The sequence below is a fragment of the Seriola dumerili genome, unplaced genomic scaffold (genome assembly GCF_002260705.1).
Source record: "Seriola dumerili isolate Sdu_G_001 unplaced genomic scaffold, Sdu_1.0 BDQW01000147.1, whole genome shotgun sequence".
In the NCBI taxonomy this organism is placed as follows: Eukaryota; Metazoa; Chordata; class Actinopteri; order Carangiformes; family Carangidae; genus Seriola; species Seriola dumerili.
This window is the reverse complement of record NW_019174402.1, coordinates 2,585,578-2,612,707: the sequence shown is the minus strand read 5'-3', so window position 1 is coordinate 2,612,707 and position 27,130 is coordinate 2,585,578. Positions and strand designations below refer to the sequence as shown.

Here is a 27,130-nt window from a genome sequence, read left to right as displayed (position 1 = left end):
TTATTATGCAAATTATCTGGAATGTCTCAGTGTTGCATGTTTTTTTTTTTGTTTACATTGTTTATAATGTATTGAAATCATATTTTAGTATTACACTATACAATCAACAAATATAAGGAATTGGAACTAATGTTATATATTGGTGAAAATGTTTGTAGCTCAAATTTAATGTATATAGAATTAGAGGTATTTGCAATAATGTCCACTCAAACGTGGCATTTAAACAAATAGTAACCATACTTTTACTGCATAATAGGAACCCTTTATTCAAATTAATACAAATACAAAATACACAAACAAAAGTGCCAAAAACATCAAATAGAAATGAACAGCAGTAAACAAAATGTGTCACAAGGATGGAGCTTGATTATATCACACAATCTCAAAGTACAACATCAGCAGTCAAACATATTATAAATGCAACATTAAAGTACTGTATGTTATATAAAGTGAATGGTTCCTTCATTGCATCATAGTGTCAGTTTATGAGACTGGAGTTTTAGAAGATTAAAGTTAGAACTCAAAGTCAGCCTCTGTCATGTCAATGGCCCAGGCAAACTTGTCTCTTTGGCTCTTATTGTAGATTTTTTCTACAGGTACCTCTGTGTTTTTACACCTGCAACAAATGGAAAAAATATTGTAAAATAAACATCAAACAACACAACAAACAGTTAAGGGTCTAATAAGTCGTGAAATCTTTTGTCTTAAAAACAACCTACTGCTAGAATACAGGTAATAGAAGTGGTAGATATACCAGAGAGGCCAAGTGCTTGCACTACAAACATTTTTTTTTAACTCTGAATGTCACAGACAGCAAAGTGGGTAATGACCTGGAAATACATGAATTTGTCTCGGTTATTATTATCTTGTGAATGCAGTGGTGTTGTCCATTTTGGGTCTTTGTAGAACGGTGACTCAGTTTTTACAGAGAGACAGATTCATCAGAAGGTGGGCTTATACTTTTTGATCCAATCCACTGAGCTAACACTGCCTGGACAGGTTAGTCATACAATGCAGGTTGCCATGGTGATCTACCCTGATAAAAAGTGGACCGACTTCATGATACCGTAAAGCCAAAATAAAGCTCCAAATTAGCTGCCTGGTTTAGTAATCTTGCTTTGTGATACAGGCCCCTGGTGGAGGTGGTGCGGTTAGTTCAATTTGAAAACCAAAATTTGTCTGGTTACTCTTATGTAGGTTTGCACATGCAAAAATTTAGTACGAATTAAGTACAAGTGTTTTCACCAACCTAAGAGTCAACGTTTGTATTTACTCACCAAGCCACGCTTATGCGTGGGTCCAGATAGTTGAGCTTTGAGGTACCCAGCGCAATTTGTTTGTTCTCTTCTCTGTCAGTCGCCTGGACCTCCATCTTCAGCAGCTGCTCCTCACAGCGCTTCACTGCTGCCTTCTTCCGCTCCACCAGCCTGGCAGAAAATATTCACAAAAGGCAAGTACAATAGAGTCACACAGTTAACTCTAGCAGAAACAAGACTCCTGATTTGGAAGAGTGTCAATATGGATCCTTTCCACATTCTGAGCAAGCAAAACAGAGTTTGTTTTCATCAGTATGTAGCCTCATTGAGAGGAAGATGTTTATGTAAATAACACAGTGCATCCACAAAAAATAAAACATCCAATGTTGTTAAACAGTCTAGGGATGACAAGCGAGTAAAATAGCAACATCCAACACCAGGTAGTTTTGTACTGAGTACTGGTTTAAATGCAGACTCTATAGGTATCCGTTTTGCTGTCACAGATGGCTTACATTTTTCATTTAAAATTTTCATCTGACATCGAGTAGAACAAAGTGTTCGTTTTCTATGCTTTGCTCAACACAACGTAATGTCTGAAGTCTTAATATCTTGTTAATAAACTTTTTAATCATGAATGCAATACCCACAGAGAAGCAGAGGTCCATATGTGGATGCCTTACTGCACTGCAATGTACAACTATAACCTTGTTTGTAATTGCCTTTTGACTCTATACACAAAGACAAAAAAATTAACAGCAAGGAAGCTCATCACCATGACTTAACAGCAAGGCTACCAAAACAACAAACATCTGTATGATTGCAAATTCAAGAACTTACATTTCCCATGGCTTACAGCTCATTATTCATACTGAAGCAGTTTGTGTTGTGTGTGTTGCTAGGTGCTTAGCCGTACAGGGTACCTGTCTATTGAGTGTGCAAGCATGTGTAGCTTGCTATTTAGTCTACAAAGAGGCGCTTCTATTTTAAGATTGTTGTCAATCATTTGTAATTGTAACAATTTTATTTTTTTTTTTTTTTCCTGACTACTGCATCACTTACGTCTGCAGCTTTGGGTCTGGGCTGCCTTTGGCCTTGGCCTCCTTCTTGGCCTGTTTCAGCTCCGTCTTAGCTAGGGCAAGCTGTTCCTTTCTACCATCAATCTGGGTGGAGCACATTAGGACATAGGTATGATTTTATACATGCATTACCATCAGCTTCAAGCTATCCTTGACTGGGCTATAATGTTCTCAAAAATATATGGTCTCTAGGATTATGCACAGGGCTTCTTTCAATAAAATGTTAGTGACACAAGAACATGAAAAAATATCATTGTCCCCACCGATGCACCGTGTTAAAGTGATGAATGACTGACCAATAAATCAAGTCAAGCCATTCTTACCTTGGCCTGTAGATTAGCCATAGACTGATCAAATGTCTTTGGCGGCGCCCGCTGGTGGTTGCAGAGAATAGCAACTGCTCTGTTAGCCCTGTTGTAGGACAGCAATTTCTCTGCCACATTGTCAGACTCTTGGAGGGTGAGAGAATAGTCATTTGTATTTAAACAGAAACAACCCACTGAGAACACATATCTGACCAGAATTATGCACAGAGAATTTAAAAAGATAAAATCATGCTGGCATCCCTCATATTATTACTGCCCACCCACCATCTGCACCACAAATCTCTCACACACACACACTTTCATTTATTTTATTCAGAACGACATTAGCTTTGTCTATTCTTCCTTGGCTCCACATAACACACACTACAACCACATGTCAGCTTGCAGATTGGTTCTCAGTAGCAATCCAGAAATGCGAAGAGAGTGTGACACTTCTATCTCTGAATGAGAAACTGTCGCAGAGGCAACCAACGGGACCCTGATAAGAGTGAGGCAGAGACGCCCCACACTGGGTACAGTGATAATGTACTGCTGCCATGGCTGGAAAAGCTGACTAACGTCAGGATATCTTAAATCAAACAGGCTAAAAATAAAAAGTGTCAAAAGTGTGGCAGTGTGTTTTATCATGGGACTCCAAGGCACAAGCGGCCAGGTAATGAGACAATGATAAGAGACAGATTGATAAAGGGTTACTGCAATAAAGCCGCTGGTACCTGTCCAGCAGCTGGGTATGAGCCAGTGCTTTATAAGCATGAGTATGTCATACAGCAATTTATGTAATGTTAGACTGTTTTATAGTATAATGAATGTGTGACTTACTGTTTGTGAGCTCTTTGAGCTGCTGCTGCAGGGTGATGGAGGCGTTATATGTCCTGAAGACCTTCGCAGTAAGACCTAGCATTAGGGAACTCAAATGCTTGTTCAGCATGCTTGTCTGCCATGAAGAGAAATGGGGGGCAAAGAGAAACAGACAAAGAGCAACACATTCAACCAGTGTAGTATAGAACAAACACACTGTCATCACAGAACCATTAAGGCACCTATAGCAGCACATTTCCTCTAACACTAGGTGGCACTGTGGCATTGTACCACTGCAGTGTTAAAGGCGTCTGTAATATACCCTAACAAATAAAAACACATAAAATACTATCTCTGCCTTCATTATCATTATCCATTAGAGCAGGGAGATTAAAACAGATCACAGTACTATTTCCCCTCTGACATTTCTCTAGGTATTATAACAAGTTAGAGCTGTCATAGCCAGTGGTTAGATATCCATTAGCTCCTGTCAAATGGCTACAGCTTCAGCTGAACAGCAAAGACGTGAAACAGAGTTAAGAGTGTACAGGCACACACAATGGTTGAAAACAAAAACATGTATGCTCACTGCACACATCCTGATATGAGGGGAAAATATGTGGCAGATAACATTTATAAACAGCAGACAAATGTGAAAAAAAAACTTTGCTGTTGAGCTCACAGCTCTGGAAGAAGAAAAAAATAACTCTGATGAAGATTACAATAATGATGTGGTTCATTTAATCAGAGCGAGGTCAAGATCCAGCTGTCTGGGGCTACTTGTATAAATGAGTGTGTCTCACTGCAGGAGCCTATGAGAAATAGGATGAAGGAGGGTTTTCACATATATACATACGTGTGCATGCATGTGTTGGAGAGCACACAGGTACACGCATCCACACACATTTGTTGTCGTGCCTGTCCTGCTAATGAGCTACCTAACCATGCCCATGCAATGCTAATGATGGTGTCTGCAAGCTTGAGGGGCAGGTATGACAGCTCTCACACCATCAACTCCCTTGCCATGGTGTTTTGTGTGTGCACAAATGTGTGTGTGTGTGTGTATGTCATCCATGTCACCTCCTAAGGCATTATTACAATGTATCATGACTGCACTTCTAATTTCCAATCTATAATACACAATCCTACAAATTGAACTTTCTCATTAACATACTGCTACAGCAATTCTGTGGTGATGGCAACTAATGTCAGAGAGAAATCTTGATTGTTGCCATTCTAGACAGGTTATATTCATCTGCTCTTCATTTTTTACTGGCTCCAATTTGTGTGTTCTCTGCATCAGTTCCCATTTAAAAAACTCTTTTCTGGTTGATGGTGAAAGGGAAACAATAGAGTGGAGGGAAAATAATGAAATTTGCCAAAATAAGGCAGCTCATAGGGACTATACCACTCCGTAGTAATTTAATTCATTTGACTAAGATGTCGTTAAAGAGATCCCGCTGAGGGTACAGTTAACCTGAAACTGCAGACAGTGTGTGTACTGTAGCTCTAATGATGTGGACTCAGGAGAGGAGGCTTCCAGACAAGCCTGACATACACCTGCATTTTAAGCTCAGATCAGACCTCAACATGGGGCGAGAATGCGTGCATGCACTCGTGAACAGACCCACACACACAGGCAAGTGCACACCAACATGTGCTCACCATGGCTGAGCATTTTGCAACCTTATATTGATGAGCGTCATCTCCCTCTGAAATGTGAGTACAATAAAATGTTTGCAACACTGAATGCTAACAGATATTTAAAAACACAGGCCACATCAACATTAAGGATTTTGTCGACTTCAGTGCACATCGTTTCTGTAAAAACTCAATGTAACTGCATTTCTGCACTTCAGTTTGGCATTTTGTGAAGGTAGCCAGAGAGATTACAGAATGCAATGCAGACCACAGGTCCTGTGCTAGTTTTACAAACAACAAATAAAAAATAGGCTTTCCAAGTTCTAATTCATTCTCTATGTGTTGGCAAATATGTCAAAAAAAGTTTTATCAGAATCCACACTTGACAGTTCGCTCACAGTGTAGGTAGTAGTAGCTAGCAGAGCAATATCATTCCGTGGGTACTTTGTTTACATTTCTAAGAGGGCAGGATTATGTTCTCATTTATTTAATTCCTCATCCTCTTCCTCCTTATCTAACAGTACAGGTGATGAAGACGTGGGTGCAGGGCAACAGTCTTTCTACAACTCCATATTTCACTACAGTTCCGTATCATGCCATCTTTGCAAAGCCAAGCCCATTTTTGAGTGATCCAATAAAATTTTAAGGAATTGATATAAATCCCTCTCGTAACTAAACCCCACCCACATATCCAATGTTACTCAAAAATCTGTCACATTGCTAAAAACAAAGACACTCTAACTTCCGTTTGGCTGTAGCTTTAAAGGTTCAACTAAAGTGCTTGTCGGATGGCTAATTAGTGTCTGAAAGTCCCTTGTCCCACACCTTTCTGATGGAGGAATTGAGGGCTTGCATCTGACAATTTTTGAACATTACAAAACCAGCAAGTTGCGGTGTGAAGTAGATGTGCTGATCCACTTCACACCGCAACTGACCAGGTGTGTGGCAGAGAGGAAGCATTTTCACAAAACCGAGTGCAACGCTCTGAATGCTTTGAGGAGAAGCATTCATAAGTGTTTTCTCAATTTTTTCAATTTGCACATCTCTCCCCTATTATTCGAGTATGGTCATTCAAAACAGCTACAGTGAATGGTATATGGTAATTGACCCATAATGACAATGTGAAAACTAAATTTCAGAATTTTATGCAAGTTTATTAAAAAGGAAAAACTGAAATATCACATTGACAAGTATTTAGATGCTTTGCTATCACACTTGAAATTTAGTAAGGGTTCCTTCCAAGTCTCTTGACCATCTTTGAGATGTTTCTACAACTTGATTCCAACCTATGGCAAATTCAATTGATTGGACATGATTTGGAAAGTTACACCTGTCAAAATAAGGTCTCACAGCTGACAATGCATATCAGAGCAAAAACCAAGGCATGAGGTGGAAGGTGGTTCCACTGGTTTCACTCTTCTCATCTTTTGTTTATAAAATCTGAAACTCCTCATTCTGTTACATGTTCACAAGAGAAATTAACATCATGCTCACTAGCCAAGTTAGTTTAGGTCCAAAAATCAGTCATTCAACTCTTTCACTCCCTACCTTATTCATGATTTTCATTTACCTTTTAGCCCCAGATTTCCATTTTTGTCTGTCCTCAGCGCCTTCCACAGCCTCTGTCTGAAATGGCAGCTGAGGATAGCAGCACTCTTTAAAGTTCCATCACTCATCCTCCATCTTCTTCCCCCTCACCTCGGCCTTACAGTAGCTGCCTGGCTGTCACTTCTGATCCTTTATCTCCTCCTTCCCTCCATCTTTCCTCCAACTACCTTTTTCCAGCCATCGTCCACCTTCTCCCTCCTAACCTCCCCTCACCTGGACCAGCTGTCACTTTCCTACCACTCTGTCTACTCACACTCACACTCTGTCTACTACTGTGTGTGTGTACACACATATACACACATATACACACACACACATACACACACACACACACACACTGGCCTGGCCTTTCCGGGTGTCAATCAGGCCTGCCCACAGCAGCCATTACCATTCCACCTCCAACACACCCTGACATTTCCTGACACACTAGAGGGCAGAGAGCAGAGGCACCGGACTCCCTCCTTCAATTGCTCCATCTCTTCATCTCATGCTTTTCCTTCCTGTCAATCTTTATATGCCAACGTGGCTGGCTCTCAGAACTTCCTTTGGCTCTCTTATCTGCATATCTTTCTTCTTCCATTTCATAAGTCCCCTCTCTTTTGATTTGGCTATTCATCTGTTCCCACCTACATACAGCCTTGTCTCTCTTGAGCGTATCATAAGACAAGGTATACCTCAGCAATCAGAGCACTTAACCCAAAGCACAAGCTACTGTAGCCTGGTTTCCACTACAACAATCCTGTATAATTCTGAATGTTTACCTGACCTGAAGGACAAACTGGGATGTAAATTCAAACAGACAAATAATGCAGTTAATCTTGTTTTATAAAGACTGAGAGCAGCCTGAGAAGCCGCACGTCTCCCTGCAATTGACTAACCCCTGTGCACAACTGCTGCATTCTGTGTGGACCTGCTGCCTGCAGTTACGGGAAGAGGTTGAGAGGATGCCAGATTCTTGTGTGGAAATTCATCCATCCAGCATGTTCACTCTCAATTTTTACTTGCGCAGTTTCATTTTTATCTGCCGGAGTCCATCCCCTCTCTCTTTTGAAACTCCTTCTCTGCTTTCAATTTCCCCACTTCCAATATTCGTCCCCTTCTCCTCACCTCCCGTTTCCTCACTTTACCCCTTTCATCTCTCCACACCAATGGCTCATCCTCATTCAATCTCATCTCTTCCGCCTTACAATTTAGTCCCTGCTTTTCCTTTACCGTAGCCTTCTGTCCCCAGAAAACATAAAAAAAAAATGTAATTCTATTTTTCTTTCACAGCCTTTTCTTCAACTATTATGTACCTCAGGGGGGTTTCGCACACTTTTTACACAACCCTGATAAAAAAAAAATTGAAGTACTCTTTTACTTGTGAGCAGTTCTAACCAATACCAAGCATTTCTTTTACCACTTCCTTTGTTCAGCATCATCTGGTAATATTTTATAAAAGCTTCACAACTTAACATCTGAGGTGGCTAGAAAACATGTAAAATACTGAAAGAAAGAAATGTAGAGGCAGTAAGTAAGATACTCACATTAAGGCGGTCAAAGAGGTCATCTCCAGGTTGCTTGTTCTCGAGGAACAGTTTAAGATTCTTAAAAACCTGAAAAGATACATATTTTTATCAAGCCAACCTGGGGTTACCTACTGTGTTGCACTGATAGTTCTGAAGTTTGTGTTTCACTGGAGGACTAAAAAGTGTGTAAATGAGGACATTTGTGTTGTCTTCAGCCAATCATTTATCAGTTATCCAACATTTCCTAACATTACAGGCTCGACTTGGGCAATATTAAATATTTTGGGTGCAAAACATTAGAATTGAAATTACCTTCAATGCATCAATAAATTCAATGTGAAAGGTGGAAAGTGATAGCGATTCTTTGAAGGCTAGCTTACAAGTCAAATCTAAAATATCATAAATATCAAAATTACACACACAGTATAATGCAATTTAGACAACAAATGTAGTGCTGACATTTCCAGCAACTCTGTGGGCTCCACAGATGCACCGTTCCCCAAATAAACTCATAAAATATGCAAGACACCAATTAATAGCAACAGATGTGTTGCTGTATAAAACACACTGACATATTTCACTGTCTGGTTTGTGTGGCAATTTGGTTCCCCCTTGGCAAATAAACTGAAAGTTTTATTTGGGATGAAAATGTAAATCAATATCTGTCTAAAAATCTGTCTTAAGAGAAGCAGAGACACCAAAGTGAGCTTGCCTAATTGGTTTAGTGATGTGTCTGGATGTGTGTGTGTTGAGAATGGAATATTTGGAAAATTTAGAAAAAATGAATAAATATTCAGCAGCATGAATGTACCTGACACAATAAGTTTATGCAGCCACGGGTGTCCACATTCTCTGGGGCTATTTGATAAAGTCATTCGGCGAGTAATAAGTAGGTACTTGTTTTTAAACAATAAACAGATACACTGAGGTACTGATGAATCATTGGCTAAGCATTCAAGGGTGGGAAAGGCAAAGAAAAAAGGTACACAAGTGTTCATATGGATTGCTTATTAATGACCCTTATGTCTTATGGCAATGATATGACTTTATCTTATGGGACATACAGTACTAGCAGTTCAGATCATGCACAGCATGGCTCCACATAATAGCAATTTTTGCATTAATTCCCAGTAGTGTCCTGTGTTCTCTGCATGCAGAACTGTTGCAGAAACTGCAGAGACTACATATACAACATAGATTTAAGCCAAATATATAACCCCAAGTATTAGATTCAATAATTTCATATCCCTCCAGAGGTTTAATATGGAAATTCCTTCTTTCCATCCTTGTTCCATTTTATTCAAAGTGACATTTAGCAGCAATCCCACTGATTTCCCTGGGAATTGATGATGCTAAAATATGCAAGGGACTAATTAATTCTAGCTAATGTGTTGCTTTTGAATGCACTCATTTGAATAATTATATGTTCTGCCAAGAAACAAAACACTTTGGCTGTCAGGTGCTAACATTTCTTTTTCCATCTCTGGAACTGGAGATAGCATGGGCTGACACCAGAGGAGGGCTTGGAAATTTACATATACACACATACACAAATACAAACATACACACATACACAGACACACAAAAACATGATAGCTGTTTGACAGATTGTAGACAAGTAAACAAGATAAAAAAGTTCACACTTTGTTTTCTTCTATTGTGGCATTAGCTAACCTGATCATTGCACTATGCATCATCATTTACTATATCAGATCACTAACAACTGACAAGTTGCTGCAATGCTTAATTACATTATGTTCTTTTATAGCACTACTGCTGTCCTATGAGCATTAGAATATTGTACCCTGTGCAAGCCACCGACATTATGACGGCTTCCAAAAAAGGTTTTTGCACCTAACATTACAATAGAGCAAAGCCAATTAAGCACTCCACTTAAAATGACTTGAACTGATTACATGACATTGTCAATGGATATGTGAAAGCTTTTAACTGATTTGGGGCCAACACAGGCCTGTTTAGTGGGCAAAAAATATATCCATTATTTTCCACGTCAACTGCAGTGATTTTGCTGCAACAGTACACAAAACTATTCTGTATTTCAGCAAAAAGCCAATATGCTGAGTGCAACTGTGAAAACTTTGAAGTGCTGTAAAAATTCAAAGAAAAGCCTCAACAGGTTTCCTGTTACCACACTTTCTTGTGAAAACTTTTGATTGGCAACAGCATGACAGATCTTAAAGAGTCACTCCACAAATTTAACATGTGAATTTTAGTTTACATATTATTAGAAGCACAACTCAGCTCGTGACAACAGTTGTATAATGTCTCCAGTGGCTCCTGAGGGAGCATTACAAAGTTTGAAAAAACAATTTTATGCAAGACTAAATAACACCAACTTCAACCAAATACTTGAGACCATGAACCTACCTGAAGCAACAGTTAACAATGAAATATTGTCTATTACTAAAACTAATGTGCTTAAGGTCTGTTAATCACAGGGCTGTCTAAATTTGATTAAGATATTTGCAGTCTGTACTGTGTGCTGGTTAATCATTTTAAATGAATACAAGCATGCACAAACTCAGCATGGAGATGTTAGGTTGTTCAACTCCTGTAAACTTGCTTTTTAAGATCAGTTGTTCACATGTCCACTGACTCAGTATCCTGTTTTAACCATTTATATTGCCAATTAATCTGCAGCTAATTCTTTTGATCAGAAAAAAAGATGAATTCCTATCACCAGTTATGTCAGCCAAACCTATGTATTAAAGTTGCTACTTCTGACAAGCAGTCAAAAAGCCAAAACTATGTAATGCTGTGAGACAACAAGGAAAGATGATGAATAGCAACGCCAGTTGTTTTGTGTACTTTCTTGATAAATGACTTCAGCTGCTCCTTCAGCACTGCCCCTGACTGAATGCTCTGCCTTCCCGAGACATCTCATCAAAATAGTGTTGTTCAAAGTGAAACTTGCTACACACTGATCTTTGACTTATACTAACACAAGGAAAATAAAATACTGATTCCTAGTATTATACAATACTGCTCATGGAGTTGAAACTTAACCAATTAATTAAAATCATGTCATGATGCTTAGATGCACTGACCAGCTCCAGGTTACAAGGTTAAAAATTCCCCTCCATGAAGATGTAATCCAACAGAAGCAGACTGGAGCAGAGGGACAGTTCAGCAGTTGGAACAGACAGACAAATTAAACCACCACAGCCACAGGAAACCAATCTACAACTGCGCCCTGAGGACATTTCTCAGTTCCCTCTCTGCTTCAGGCTCTGTGCGTATAGATATGCATGCAAGTGACCTTCTCTGCAGGGACTTCTGCCAAAACCCAAAGGGTAAAGCATAGATTATTAGACTGAAATATATTGGTTTGTATTGCAATGAACAGCCCTTATGTTTTGCTGATGTCTTCTCAAATGGAGAATTGGACTTGCCCTGTATGAACTATATTAAGTAACAAAGATATTTACAAAATAGTTTTCAGGTCCAAACAATCTACAAATTAAAAAGGAGGAGAGGATGGATGTGGAGGTGTTCATCAGTTTATGCATCTTTTGTTCCTTTACCTTCCTGATGACAGGGACCTTGTTGTAGTAGCGAATGGAGTCTTTACCCAGGAAGTCGAACTCCACCACACACTCGTTGCCTTCCAGTTGCTCATGCAGAGTGATGTGTTCGACTCGTAGCGAGCAGCAGCCCACTGTGTCTGCCGTCTCTCCTTCCTCCTTCTCATTACCAGCTCTCAGCGCCAGCTTTTTTTTTAGGTGAGAAAATGCAGATAAATACACATCAAATTCAAACGTACACACCAAGCACTTTGACCACCACCTCTCCTATTCCCATAACAAACATGTGCCAATCAAATAAGTACTAAATATATAGGCTCAGGACATGAAGCAGAAATAGAGACCTGCACAGTAAACACAACAAAGCCAAATCGGAATTGAAAAAGTCTTCGGCATGAGCCAAAAGCAATCACACTCTCGATCTATCATTTCACTCAATGCAGACTGAGATAATTAGCTTGGGGTCACGGGTAGAAAATGACTATATATAATCCATTTTCTCATTGTAAAAGATCTTCCATCTAGCTGTGAGAAAAAACAGAAGGAATCAAGACACAATGCATTGATTTCCAATATGTTCACATGGCCCTTGGTGTTCAACCTGAGAACTATGGAGAATCAGACACTGACAAAGGTTTCTTTCTAGCATTTGTGTGTAAACATATAAAACTTGGTATCCTCATTCTTTACATCTTTACTTTTTTTTTTTTTTACAGTTTTGCCCTTGACCATCAACTCAGAACCAGACCTTGTCTATGAAGTAGAGGGCCACAGCTCTCTGACGAGTGCCCATCTCTTTAGACTTGAGATCCTGGAGGTACTGGTTACGGATGTCGTCCACACATGTCTTCAGTTTCCGAGCAACCTCATATTTCTCCCAGTCCTTCTCTCCCTGTGTTGACAGGATGACAGGAAGGAAAAGAAGAGAAAGAGAAAGCAAGAGTGAGGGAAAGATGAGAAAAGTAAACATGAAACAAAGAACTAAAGAGACAAAACTTATTTAATTTATTTATTTAGATCTTCATTATCCACTGTATTGTAACAGTGGCTATGAAATAACAACATGAAGTCATTTTCCTTGAAAAGCATCACATCAAATTGTTTTTCAGTATAGTCATATGGTCATGACACAAATGCAGATTGTTATATCACACAAAAGAAAAGGAATATAAAAACACACAGCTACACAACTATAATGAAAAAATTCTCTATTTTTGCTACTGATTATAGATTGCAACCAAGGAACAATTAAACCCGCCATCAGTGAATACACACACACACACATATTGTCATGGAGACTGAAAGTGGAATAACTTAACCTTTACAGATGAAAGATGGAGAGAAGGAAGAGGAAGAATGAGCAAATGGAAGAGAGAGAGAGAGAGAATGAAAGAAAGGGGTAAGAATAAACGAGACGTCGCACACAAATCTTTTTTAACACACATAACTCAGAGGGATTGCCATTTATACTCCAACAAAACCATTATGGAATTTTAATAGTTCATAAAAAATATTAGGGTCTTTAAATGCAAATATTCTACACTAACAGTTTTGGACCATGATAAACATGCATATTAGGTGCTGTTCTACAATACAAATCAATATTAGAATTACAGCTCTAGTCTAAAGCCAACAGGGTCAGGAACTGTGTTCAAAGTGACACCTTCTGAATTTGTAAGGAAATTAAATTAATGACCGTGCTTCAAAGAAGAGCACAGGTTTGATTTTAAACCAATGTTAATAGGCTATAAATTGATATTTCTACATCACTAAAAAGTTTTAAGTTTATTTGCAAGTAAAGATTTAGTTAAACAATATACTTTTATATTGACAAACGTTTCTGTGGAGAAATGACATTCAGAATCAGCAAACTGAGCAAATTTTTCGTTAAAGTGTTTGGAAGATCCCTAAATATCTACTGTGAATTTAAGACTCTGGTCAAGTGAACAAACAATGAACAACTATATATTTAAGGCCAAGATAGACCAAGCCGACATCAAAGAACTAGTACCAACAAAGGCCAGCTGATCAAACGTATTATGTCATCTTATGTCTTCTGTTGAAAGTTGCACTTTGGACAGGCAGCGACAGTAGCATATTGATAATATGTCTGTTAAAAGAAAAAGTTGCAAAAGACTTTGCTTTTTTTCCTTCCTTTTTCAGTGGCGTCTTGCTTGAAAAAGCAGAGATGAAAAATAAAGCTATGTGGCAAATAAGACAGCTCTCTCTCATTCAACTTGCACTGTTGGCTGAACAACTTCTGGTAAGGCAACTACTCAATGGTGCCGAATACATAGCAAAAATGGTGCTATGGGACAGCACCCTATTTCAATCATAACAAAAGTAGTTATTTGATTCATTGTAAATATACAGTAAACTAAAGTATCTACATTTTTTAAAACTAAACTCAAAATCTATCATGTCTAAAAAAAGACTAAATTTTATAGGTCGTCTCCCAATTACAAATGTTGACCATTTTCTGAGAAAGACTGTTATGGTTTGATTTTATGAATGTGTTCTTTCTACCTTTCAGGCAGTGACAGGTCTCCATTCATGCCAGTGTGATATGCTTGAGATGCATAATCCCCCACGTTTAAAAACATGACATCTGTCATTGTTGTCAAAGCTAAATTTTTGTTAAGTGGCAAATTGTTGAGTACGAGGACTGCTAAAGCAACATTTGACTGATGGTGCATCCAGGTGCTTGTGGATGAATATATTTATCAACTGACTGTCAACAACGGATTAAGTTTTAAAAAAGTAAAACTGGTTGCAACTTTTTTGTGACTAATGTGCCTGTGTCTAATTAAGTCGGAGCATTTTCCCTGTTTGCAGCAGGCTGACTGGCTTGAGTTACCTTGAGTTTTGAGTTGGCATTGAGCATGATGTATTTAATGGAGCCCTGGATGTTTTCAGTCCAGCTGGCCAGCCACGTCACTGTGTTGTCATGTCGTACCTCCTTCCAGTGGTGACCAGCAGGCGGCACCGGGACACATGATTCTCTGTCAGAGCAAGAAAATTCAGTTACAGCATTGAAGTATAAAGGGGGGGGGTCTCCTGAACATAAATATGTGACACCAGTACAGCCTTGCACAACAGGCAATGAATAAGTGATGCATAACAATCATTCTTGAGTGACGTGCTACCTCAAACCATATTCCAGAGGTTAACTAAAGAAAATACATTCTGTGAAGCTGTGTATTATCAATACATGTGCAGCTCTATTGCAATCCCAGAAAGGTGGTAAATGTACATTTTGAAAAGATTGAAGTGATTTCTCTATGAATCCAAACTTTTAAACACTTTGTGCATAGAGGTCTTGCTTGGTGTATTTATAGCAGCTAGGATGATGGATTTTTCATCAGGCCAGCCTTTACTTATGCATCAGTACGATGTCATAATCCCACTCTCACTTGCTGCAGTTGATGATGACATCCTCTGGCTGGATCCTTTTCTTCAGCATTCCCTGTTTGGGGTGTTCGCCTCTACCCCTGAACAGCCCTGGAGGCTCAATCTTAAAGTTGCCTATACGTTCTTTGTGGTGGTCCAGCAAACAGTAGCCATACTCATCCACTATCTTCTGATTAGCTTCTTTCAAAACCTTCAACAGATATAAAGCAAAAAATCAGTTATTCAGAACCTAAATGACAGCAACAGCACAGAAGAAGAAAAAAAAAAGCCAGAGCCTTACCTGTTTCTCCTCCTTGGTCATGTTTTTCCTGGCCTCCACCTTGGCTTTATGCATGGCATGAATGTCTCCAAAGTTGCATTTGTCAAGATCTTTAATCAGTGACATCTCCTCATGGGTCATTTCCTGAACAGGCACAAAGTGTGTTACACTGAAGTGTGTTCTCCTCTTGAGTCAGCATATAAATGGTCATATCCTTAAAACAATTAGGAAATTAACCAGTAAAAATTCTGAATATCAATTTATCTTTTCAGTCATTAATCAAACAGAGAGGAAAAATGCCTCTGGGAAACTGATGGGCATTTTTCACTTATTGACATACACTGACTTTTCTAAGTTTATTAAATATACATATATATAAAAAAAAAAAAAACATTTAACCAATCTATCTAATCTATAATGAAAATAATCCATAGTTGCAGCTTTAATAATCCAAGATGTATGATTAACTGTCTTTGCCACTTTGAACTAACTGCATCAGTGTGAAGAATAATAAACATACATAATAGGGGTGTAGTGATTCTGAAATTGTACTTAAAGTTGGGGCAACCTGAACTGAATTTTGTAAATATTACACATTACACTCATTTTATTGTCTTCCAATTGTGTGTGGCAGTTTAATTAGCACAAAATGGACAATAACATTAAGATTGCAGATCCCCCCTGGCATATTCAAGTCAGCGGTATGGGAACATTTTGGAGGCGGACAGAAAAAGAAAAAAGTGGTGTCGTTATGGCCAGAGCCTAGACGGTTTCCTCCTAAGAAGGCCACTACCAAGCAGGCAACACAAACACTGCTGACACTACAGTACACTAAAGGCAGCAACACCAGAACAACCGAGTTTCAACTGTCGACTTTCTAAAGTTATTGCACAAGCGGTCACCCCATCAAAGAGGTTACTAACAGGCCAGCAATACAGTGCGACTCAGTGGAGACTTTATGATTCATCTCAGTATTTTCTGGCGTTAAAATGTCACGACAACATGATGGCTTTTAATATGGCCTCATGCTGTCAGACGAGAAAGCTATTGCTACATGAACTCGAGGACAACATTTTGAGGACGATCTGCTCATATACACCTCATGGATGTGATTTTTCAAGGTCACACTGGCCTTGAGAGGCAGAACATAACAGTAAACAATGAAAAGGGCCTGGACATCTAGATCTTTCTGTCATCAGTCATCACTACAGCAGTGCTCCTCAAAAACAGGGCAGTAACCCTAATAGTGATCATATAAAAACATAGATCATAATATAAGCAACTTAAATGGGTTAGCTATTCAGCACACAAAGGGCATCTGACCTCAACATATCCACTTAGGATAAAAAAATGACTCATTTATCAAGCTTTTTAGAGCACCACCAGTCCAGTTTTGTTATCTAGGGTCATAGGAGATGAGACGTCAAAACAGACCTCAAGATCAGCACACATGCACAAACACACACACACACCTCTGTGCAGACACACACTGACAGTGTGGACAGGCAGTCAGTCTGCATGTCTAAGCATGACTGACACCCGACAGTGGGCGGGCACTGAGGGCAGTGGAGCGAGGAGAGTTTTTTCCGGCTATAATAAAACTGTTTAATTGGATTTGTTCATATGCAGGGGAGCTACTTGTATGGATTAGCATATCAATGCCTTCACACAAATCGTATTTTCAAGTGCATTGAGCACTAAGCAGCGCAAAATTAATTCTGCATGATATGCCTTGGGGCTTGGCACAGTGTTTTCTCTATACAGAGGACACCCTGACAGACACCAGCATCCATGTACCAGTCACACACGCAACACGTACTTTACACACATATATTCTACTATTTACACCACACAGATATTCTAACACAAAGCTGCAACTACAGACAACTAATACTGTAAACGGATGTTATCAAGAGAAAGTTTCTGCAGCTGACATTTGCAGAAGCTGACACTTTTGATATGTTGTACTTTTATGCCAATGTAAACATTATTCCCCTAAAGTAACAGTAAACACAGTAAAGACCCATGTACACAGCAAACTAACCATGACTGACAAAGCCTCCAGCCATCATCGCTGTGGCAGCATCAGGGGAAATGAGACTGGATGAAAACCACAATGGTTCACATTCAGAAATCTGACAAGACTGTTGTTCAGCATGGGAATATCTTATTTGATTTTTTAAGGAGATTGTTTTAATGTAACTGTCAAAGTCACTTAATTTCACTTGTTGATTTTAGTTTTACTACTAGGAATAAAACTCTGAGGAACAGGTATCAGCTCTGAGAACCAATTATTTTTTTCCTTCCAAAACTGAAAAGATCCATGATGCCTTTTGGCTTTACCTTCCTCCAATCTTTAAAGAAGTTCTCCCTGAAGACCTTTTTGGTGGTGTACTCGTGGTCCAACATCTGGGCAAAGAACAGCGCCACCTCCTCAGCTGCCAGGCTCAGCTTCACCTTCTTACCTGTATACAGACAAACACAAGCACACGACTTCAATGATTATTTTTTTGGACAACATTTTTATTTGTCTATCATTAATGCACTCTGTCCTCAATGTCCTAGAGGTTTAGCAGAAGCTAAACAATGAAAATTAAAATAGCACAGCATGCAGCTTGTCCACTAGTCCCAATAGTTCACTTTTATACCTTTGATCAAACTCCAGCATGCAATAACACCCACCTCAGCTTCTCTAGAGTCCTGTCAGAGTAATCTATGAATTTAAAGAGGTAGGTTTAGAGACAAGGACAAAGATCTACATTCAGCCCTGCGACTAAGAGTGAGGTACAAACAAGTACATGCACACACAGGAATTAACAGATCAAACCAACTCCCCATAGGACACCGTTGTGCCTTGACTGCTAAACAAAGCAGAAACAATTACAGTCATCAATCAGTGTTTGACCCAATACACCTTTGGTGTCCTAAAGATGTGTGTCTTGCGTGCATTAACAACTGAATTGGGAGGGCTGTACACTGGCATTATTAGATTTACTTCAAAGAACTCTTTTGTTTTATACACAACTTTGTCCACTGTTCCTCGTCCTTGGAGCTTGCACTCTGTTTGGTTTTAATTTATAAGATTCATATTTGAGAATCTAATTTTAAAGCATCTCTACGAGTGTCTTGTGATTTTCCAATATTATTCACCCGTTCCCTTTTCAAGTGTTCCCAAATATACTGAGAAGGTTTCAAGGTCATGTTACTGTGGTCGTGTGACTGGAGGGAAAGCTATGTAATTTAAACACTCCACACTTTTTCTTGAACGTCATACAGGCCTGGCGTTCCATTAGTGGATGTTTAGGGTTAGGTGTCCCGCTGAAAGATGACTCTTCCAAAGAACGAAGCCAGAAAGCATTTCATAGGAGTGATACTTCAGACTTAAGCCTTTGCACTTATTGCACTTAAGCTCTGGAACAACCTACTTGAATAATTCAGACTTGAGAAATCACTATCTTCTTTTAAAGACTTCTGAGGGCATTTTTTTTTTTTTTAAATCAACAGGTTTTCATATGATTTAGACTATACAGTACAATTACAGTGTTGTAATGGTCCATCTCTCAAAATTTTTCAAAATGATGGATTCTTTACTTATACTTGCTGTCAGTTGTTTTACAAATTTCGAAATATGTAAAATACATTTACATATGTGTTATGTGCTTTCTGCTGTTGTTTTCTGCTACTTTTTAATTTATCTTAAAAGATTTCTCCACAGACCCATCACTGCACTCATATAACATCATTAGACTAATGTTTGACAGTTTACAAAAAAAAAAAAAATCTATGCAGCAGTACCAGAGATAGTCTCACCCCCCACTAGTATTACACTAGTAGGGGCTAATGTAGCCTGGAGTCTCAAGCAGAGATGAGGAGCGGGCCACAGGTTTGGTAAACTCAGTTCTTTCAAACGCCACACCTCCCAGAATTTTTTCATTTTCAAAGTCTTAGGACCCAACTGACGCCGACTAAGGTGTCATCACCTGAGACAATTTAGCAAATTTTGCTCAGGGTCTTTTTGAGCCACAAATGTCCTTTATACAACTTTTTCCCATATGCAGTTTTACTTCACAACACCTGTCAAACCGTAGTGCATGATTTTTCTGAATGTACTTAGTAGCTCATTATTTTTAAATTACTGTCATAAGAGGAAAAATGTGGAATGTGTCAAAAATAGCTTGAGTAAAACCCTTTCACAACTGTTTTAATCACCCTTTCTCATACATTCAACTTTCACACTCAACTGACCATCGTAGTAAAAGTGAACGTTGTCAGGTAGAGACTGGTAGTCAGGAGGGAAGTAGGGTCCTTTGTGTTCCAGGAACTTCCATTTCACCCCATCTTCATACTTTTCTTCTTCCCACCTGACAGAAAGCAATATAATGAAAATATGAGGATGTATCTGAGAAAGTGAAAACTGCTCCTCTCTGCATTGTATTTGATTGTCTGTGTCTATGTCTGTGTGTGCTGGGGTGTGGTGGATCCAGATCAATACAAGATGGAAAAAAAAAAAAACAGCATTTCAAAACCATCGCCAGCGATTCTGCTCCTCCTCCTCCTTCTTTTTGATCTTCATCTGTCTTGCCTCCTCAATCTCCTCCTTTGTCCTCTTAGGTTTTTTTGAGGCTGAATGCTCTTCTTCCTCTTTCTTTACCAGCTGTGCCGAGAAAAACACATACGATATGAATTCAAACACTCCCACATTGAACCACATCCCCAACAAACTTCATATAGCAGAAGTATTATTGATGACGACAGATTACCACAGGAAGACATGTTTACCTTTTCTGTTCTCTTCGTTGACTTCTTTTTCTGCGCTTCTCCATCAGTTTTGTCTTCCTGCCCATGTTGCTTGTTTTTTTTCTTAGAGCTGAAGGTATCCAGAGACAGAAAGAATGCTAACGGCTTATACAATACAGAAAAAATGACAGGTGAAACTACTTGCCAATCCAAGTCTGACCTGGTCACACTTACGTAGGTGTGGCAGTGGAAAGTGAAGGGCCTTCCATGGGCTCATCTTTAATTCTTTTCCTTTTCAACCCCTTCTTCTTCACAGTAAAGTCCTCATCCTCTGGCTCCTGTTTCACCAACTTGCTAAACCACAAAAAGAAGTGTCAGAGTCCATATGAAATTGACGGAATTAGCACAAACAAATACTTATTAACTGTTTTTTTGCTCTAATTTGTCTTAGGAAATCCGACTTAAAATGTTGATTTTGAATTAGCCCCTACTTAACAAGCACATACAAAGATAGAATAAAAGCTTAATGGTTTCTTTTAACTGCTGTCTGACAAATTCTTGGCTAAAGACAGGACTAAATTACCCTTCTATGCGGAATAGAGAAAAAAAATCCTAGAGCACACAATGATGATTCATTGACCACAAGAAATCACACATAATTATGGTTATTAAACAACATTATCGAAACAGCAATGATATTGACGTAATCACAGGGATTAGAAATTAAAAAATAATTACACAACTGCAACCTTGGATTTCCCTGCAGAGTGAGGAATTGATGGGTAGGAAAAGGTGCCAAATTAAGAAATCAACAAATCAGTGTCACCACTGTTAATAAATAACAACATTCCCATTCTTTCACATAACATTTAGTTAAAAGGGAAATGGGGAAAATGGAAAGCACTGTAGTACAAAACTGGAAGTGGCTTACTGAATCCCAATTACAAGCCGTTGTGTTAGCAAGCACCTGATATGAGCCTAATGCACTCTCTCTGCTCTTCTACAGTGTGATCCCTGATGGCTTCTGATTGAGGATAATGTGCCTTCTCTCACTCTCTCACGTGTCACAGTAGTAAAAGTACAGGTATAAACTAGAATCACCACCTTGTCATTGTATGCCTCCAACAACTAGCTGCAGGAAATATGGTCACAATCTCCCCTTCCTGAATTACAGCATGAAATAATGGCCAGAGTGTTTTTGCAGAACATCATGATGTCACAATGAGGTTGGTCCTTGGCCAATTGGATATAAAATTTCATCACTTTATCATTTTTTCCTTTTAGATATTTGTGTTACATGGTGTCATAATTGGTTTATGAATTTGTGAGTTATACCAAAAATGTGTTTTATGAGTTCACAGTGACCTTGACATTCGACCACTAAATTCTAATCAGTTAAACTTGAGTCCTAGTGAATGTTTGCCTCAGATGATGAATGAATGAAGTTCCCTCTGGGCGTTCCTGATATATTGCATTCACAGGAATGTGAGGTCATCTTAACCTTGAACTTTGACGACCAAAATCTAATAAGTCCGTCCTTAAATCCAAGTGAATGTTTGTGCCAAATTTGGAGAAATTCCCTCAGGCATTACTGAGATACCACATTCATGAGAATGAGATGGACAGATGGACGGACAACTCAAAAACATAATGCCCTGGCTGTCAACAGCGCATAGGCATAATAATAAAACTGGTGTCAGGGTCCCTGTAATGTACTGGCTCACTGTCACACCGGAAGAGAACTGAGCCATTATTCATTTTATTAGGAACACGTGTGCCGAGTCTGAAATCACTCATTCACTACTCTCTACAAATTTGTAGACATTTTATTGTCAGCATCTTGATATAGACAGAATCTGCTGCCTTGCACTTTTTTCAACATAATGGCAGAATGACCCTTTGAAGTCCAGTCCTTCATATTGCAAGTTAGTAGAGAAGAAAACAAGGTTGCTCTCTACTAAGGGAGGGATGATAATCACTGACCTTTACCTGCTTTACACTACAATTTCTTTAATCAAACATCACACTGTCATTTTAATCATTTTTTGACCTTTGCATTTATCCAGCACGTCAAGTTCGATTAAACTGTGAATATAAATTCCAGCCCCTTTTGCCATGTATGCTTTTTTTCTTCCAGCAAATGCTCACAGGAAAACCTGCACAGTAAGTGCATGGAAACATAATGAGGGACTCCTGCCCTAACTACAGTTATGCTACACAAACACTGTGCTTAGTCCAACTTCCACGACATTCTTCATGAAGACATCATGCTGACAAAACAAAACTTCTCCTGTACAGTCCAGACCATATGTGTTTCCACACTTAAACATTTTTTGTTCTTGAGGCTCTGGGCTTCAGCACACTCAAATTGAAATTAAGTAATGGACACTACAATTGAGTGACAAGTCTCAGCTTTAATTTGAATAGGTTACATTATTATAGACAGAACTGTGTGTGAAATCCAAAGGATGCAAACGATTTTTCAACAAAATATTAAATATGATCATATAGTTTCACTTCATGTGTGTCTGTCCAATTAGTTTTGAACCCCTGAACTTTGGGCCGTCTGTGTTAAAAGGGCTAAATTCCCCACACAGTTCTTTCAACATTGACATAAATCTACTCAAATTAAAGCTGAGACTTGGCACTTTAATGTATTATCCATTACTTTATTACAAACTAAATGTCCTGAAGCACAGAGCCTGAAGAACAAGAAATGTGCAACTGTGCAAGTACTTTCAGTCTGGACTGTGAATTGGTCTATTAATGCCATAATATAGCCATAAATATATCCATAAGGACAGAATTGGTTCCATTAGGTTCCCTTTGCATAAAGCTTTGGGATTTAGGGATTTTTAATGTGACAAGTAAATGCAAAAACCCAACTGCCTGCCTGCAGGTGTCACAATGTGTCACAATCACAAATTACTGTTACATTAATGTTCTTAACCTTCGCAGTAGGCAAACTACCTGTGAGCCAAAACTCTTTATATATTCACTATAAATAACATATATCGGAGAAGTCTTTGTCTAACTTTCTGCCTGTTCTGTTTAGTTTTTCTTTTAGATTACTTTGCACTGTGTGCACTGTGGCTTAGCTGTTAAGTTCAACTGCTCGATGTGGAAAGAGAAAAAAAGGGTGTGTAAAAATGGTCGTGTTTTTTGGTATACTGCACCGCTGAGCAAAATCCATAAAAAGCTATACAAAGGAAGGTGGGTCACTGCGTCCATTGACATTTACGGTCAGTGGTTCTAATAGCCTTATGTTTCTTCCTTAACTCTGCTGCCTTAACTTTCCTCCCTACATGAAACCCACTCAACTAGCGCAGTTACCACCTGAGCCTTTCTAAAGGAAAAAAACCCTAAAGGGAGACATTAAAAGCCAGAATTTAGCAAAATAGTTTTTCCAAGTGACATCTCCTTTGAAATGTCACTCGTTATATTGGGTTGGGCTAACTCCGCATCTGGGATACAATCCATTACCAACTGTATAGAAACACTGCTGTGAGACAGATTTGACGCAGCAGGCCTTCGGCCAAAGTCTGCCATCCCAGCAACACCCTGCTGAGCATCCAACTACTCAAACCACGCATTCTCATTTATTACTTTCCTGACAAGCCACAGATATTTGTCTTCAGTGCACAGTAAAATTAATTTTCTGTGAGAGCTTAACACATTGTATAAAATTGGACCGGCTTCTGTCCAGGGCCCTTGAACATCAAAACACAAGAATTAATTTCCATCACCTCAGGAGGGAAGAGGAAAGAGGAGAAGGAAAGCGGAGAAAAATAAGATTTCTGGCACAATTGCTCCATAGTAGCTTGTCAGCAGATTATTTTACCCTTCAATAATCTTAAATCTACTGGCATTAAGACTTCATCCCTACCTGGGACTGTTGGCTGACTCCAGGGTCTCTGTCTTAGGTGTCTTGACCTGAGGGAAGGACATGCATAAAGCTTATATAACACAACATAACTGCACTCCAAGCACACCACAGCTGGCCCATGACACTGTGCATTGTAACACACTAACTTCTTGCATATAAACAAATTTATGCAAGTGTTCAAACATTCATACAACCGCAAGATGTCGTATCATATCTTCAAGGACTCCTAGTGTCTGAATAATGTACCATTTTGACTCATGAAACATATAAAAATATCAGGCAAAGTCTTTCATCTTAGGCTCTTGATAAGAGGGTAAGAGTCTAAGTCAATCAACAGGAAATGAATCCATTTTCATAATCAATTCATCAAGCAAAAACACAACTCATTCAGTTTCCAGCTTCTCCAAGGCGAGAATTTGCTGTTTTACACTGTTTGATATCATTGTAAACTGAACATCTCTTGGTTTTTTTAACTGCTGCTCAGACAAATCAAGCTACTCCAAGACGTCACCATGGGTATTTTCCACTATTGTCTGAAATTTTATACAAAAACAATATTATGGTTTATTGATTGAAAAAAGAACTGGCAGATTAAATTATAATGAAAATTATTTGTAGCCAGAAACATAGCACCGTGCTGTGGAGTGGGAGGCAGTACAATGATTATTAAATGAACTTGTGTTATCAGATAAATTGTGTTACCATTTAAACACTGTAATCAAAACACTGCCATAAAATAATTACTTCCAACAGCCTGGGTATTGGATGCATAAATATACTCAGCCGATGTTGTGGAAATCCAATAGCAGGGAGGGATCCTACTGGGACAAGCTGTTGTAGTGTGGCTATGTCAGTCTGAGTTGGGGTCAGTAGGTAATAGGGGATGGAATTTTTACCCTGGAACTTAATGCTAATTCCACAGAGGGCAAGAGTTATAGATGGACTCTCATGACACTCAGTTGGTCAAGATGACAGTGTAATCATCGGGTCAAATTTTGGACAGATGTATCGTTCAATACAGAGGAGAAGGAAGAAAATAAGTGATTTACCTTGTTTTTAGACTTTCCATTATCAGCTTTCTCTGTAGATTTAGTTGGCTTTGCGCTGCACATCAGGGCGTCAAGATGTTACAGGAATGACAATGAGAAGAAGAGGAAAGGCTCGTTAGTGATGCAGTATTTGTAACACATGAGCAGTTAGGGAAAATAGTACAACTGCAAGAAAAAAATTAATAAAAAAAATCAGCTTTCCCTGTTACTGTGACATGACTGAAAAGGCCTCTTAGAGACAGTCTGAGCTGCACTTTTCAAGTGCAGGCTTAAAGTGAGAGCATATTAGGCTGATGTTAGATTCATGTCTCTGTCTGGTTAGTATCATTCTAGTCAGACAATGCTATAAAATGCCACCAATTAGACAAGCAGTGTCCCAGAGGTTTTCCGTACAGCTTTGAACATGTTTCATTTCAATTTGACCTTTCCAGCCTTCAGGGCTGAATTTATCATGGAATTGAGCTGCAATTATTTTCCAGCTATGTTCATTTTTAATTCAGAAATCCAAATTTTGATTTTGGCAATAAAACAGTTAAAGCAGGAGGCACTTTTATGCTAAGGAAAATTAGTTCCATGAGTCTTGCAGCTGGGGATGATAAGTCGATGCTTAATCAGTAATTCAGTCAGTGTGCCATGAAATAACATGAGCTGTCACAGAAAACTGCCTGCTTACTGCCAGTAGCGCATACAGGTGTCTATTCATCTCTCTGCTCTCATCAATTACACAAGCCAATGACAGATCACTCCACATTCATTTGTCTGTTCACATATGCATGGTAATAAACGCATCAGATATCAAGGTAAATTAATTTATTCATATGAAGATGGAGTACCCACTGTACTCAGTGAAATTAATGCACACACTTGATGCCATCAGCCTCCTAGACAGATCAGCCAGCATAGCATTCTCTCAGTAACAGTTTTGTGTCAGTCCTTTAGTAGCACATACATACTGCCATATTGCTCTCACTCTCATCTGATTTATCACCATTGAAAGTATTCGTTTTTATTTTATTTTTTTATGCAAATTAATTTGTCTCCACATTTCAGCAACATGAAAGGAATTGCCTCTTGCTTGCTCCATGCAAAAACCAGCTTTGATGTGTGGCTTGTGTTGATGGTGAACAGATGTTGGATGTAATGTAGTCAGGCCACATGCATATATTATTAGAGAGCTGCTCTAACTTTGTTCTTATGACAGGGAGTCACTCAGGTAACTTGTTTGATAATGGCACTTGACTCGGCCTTGAGGGAATAATGATTAACTGCTAGCTAAACTGTTCCTGTCAGCAAACATTTTTTTTCTATCCATCTTTCTTTCTTTCTGTTCCTCACACGTGCAGGCGCACGCGCGGGCGGGTGGACACACACACACACACACACACACACACACACACACACACACACACACACCTGTTCATGAGCGTATCTCCCCCAGCACCGGCGCTTGCATGATCACTCAGCCTTTTCAGTTTCGTTGCTTTGTGCTTGGCCTTCCCTTCTCCTTTAGCGTCCTTCTCTCTTCCCATCTCTCACATGGACCTTAGTGGAGCAGTGTACATTAACCGGTCAGAAACAAACGCATTTAGTTACAAAATGAAAAATCAGGATTCACAATATTAAAATGTTAACCGTCCTGGAAAGCTTTGGCCTTCCAAGTTAGCCAGTTAGCTAGCAAACTTCAGCCAACGCGGGCAGAATAAAAAAAAAACTGACTTGAATGTTAGCTAGTTACCACTATTAGTGAGCTAATTACAATTATCTCTTATTCCGCATCGGGGTATCAAGTAAAAAAAATGTAGTACATAGCTAGCCTGTAAAACTGTATGGTATCAATCGACTTGCTCACCACTTTTAATGTCGGCAAATATTGGGTTATTTTTCGAGTGAAATACAAACTATTGGGCGGTTAAATTCGCTTGATTTACAGGGCGCGGTCTCGCTAGATTTTTGCCTTTTGCTCGCATTGACCTGCACTGGCGTCATTTCAAGTTGAATTCTGATTGGCTGAGGAAGTTCTGAGAGTTGCC

General features: G+C 39.0%; 1 protein-coding gene across 1 annotated transcript; it reads right to left on the bottom strand.

Annotated features, from left to right (window-relative positions):
• Positions 1–35: 35 nt before the first annotated feature.
• LOC111225167 (DNA topoisomerase I, mitochondrial-like) lies at positions 36–26,638 on the bottom strand. The gene is given in 19 exon segments (XM_022749860.1): positions 36–616; positions 1,278–1,427; positions 2,316–2,416; positions 2,656–2,783; positions 3,478–3,592; positions 8,232–8,300; positions 11,759–11,944; positions 12,507–12,650; positions 14,616–14,760; positions 15,172–15,359; positions 15,450–15,572; positions 17,772–17,893; positions 19,674–19,789; positions 19,955–20,082; positions 20,208–20,295; positions 20,400–20,519; positions 24,052–24,098; positions 25,101–25,155; positions 26,514–26,638. Coding segments are annotated over 19 exon segments (2,253 nt in total). The 3' UTR covers positions 36–513.
• Between the last annotated feature and the right edge of the window lie 492 nt (positions 26,639–27,130).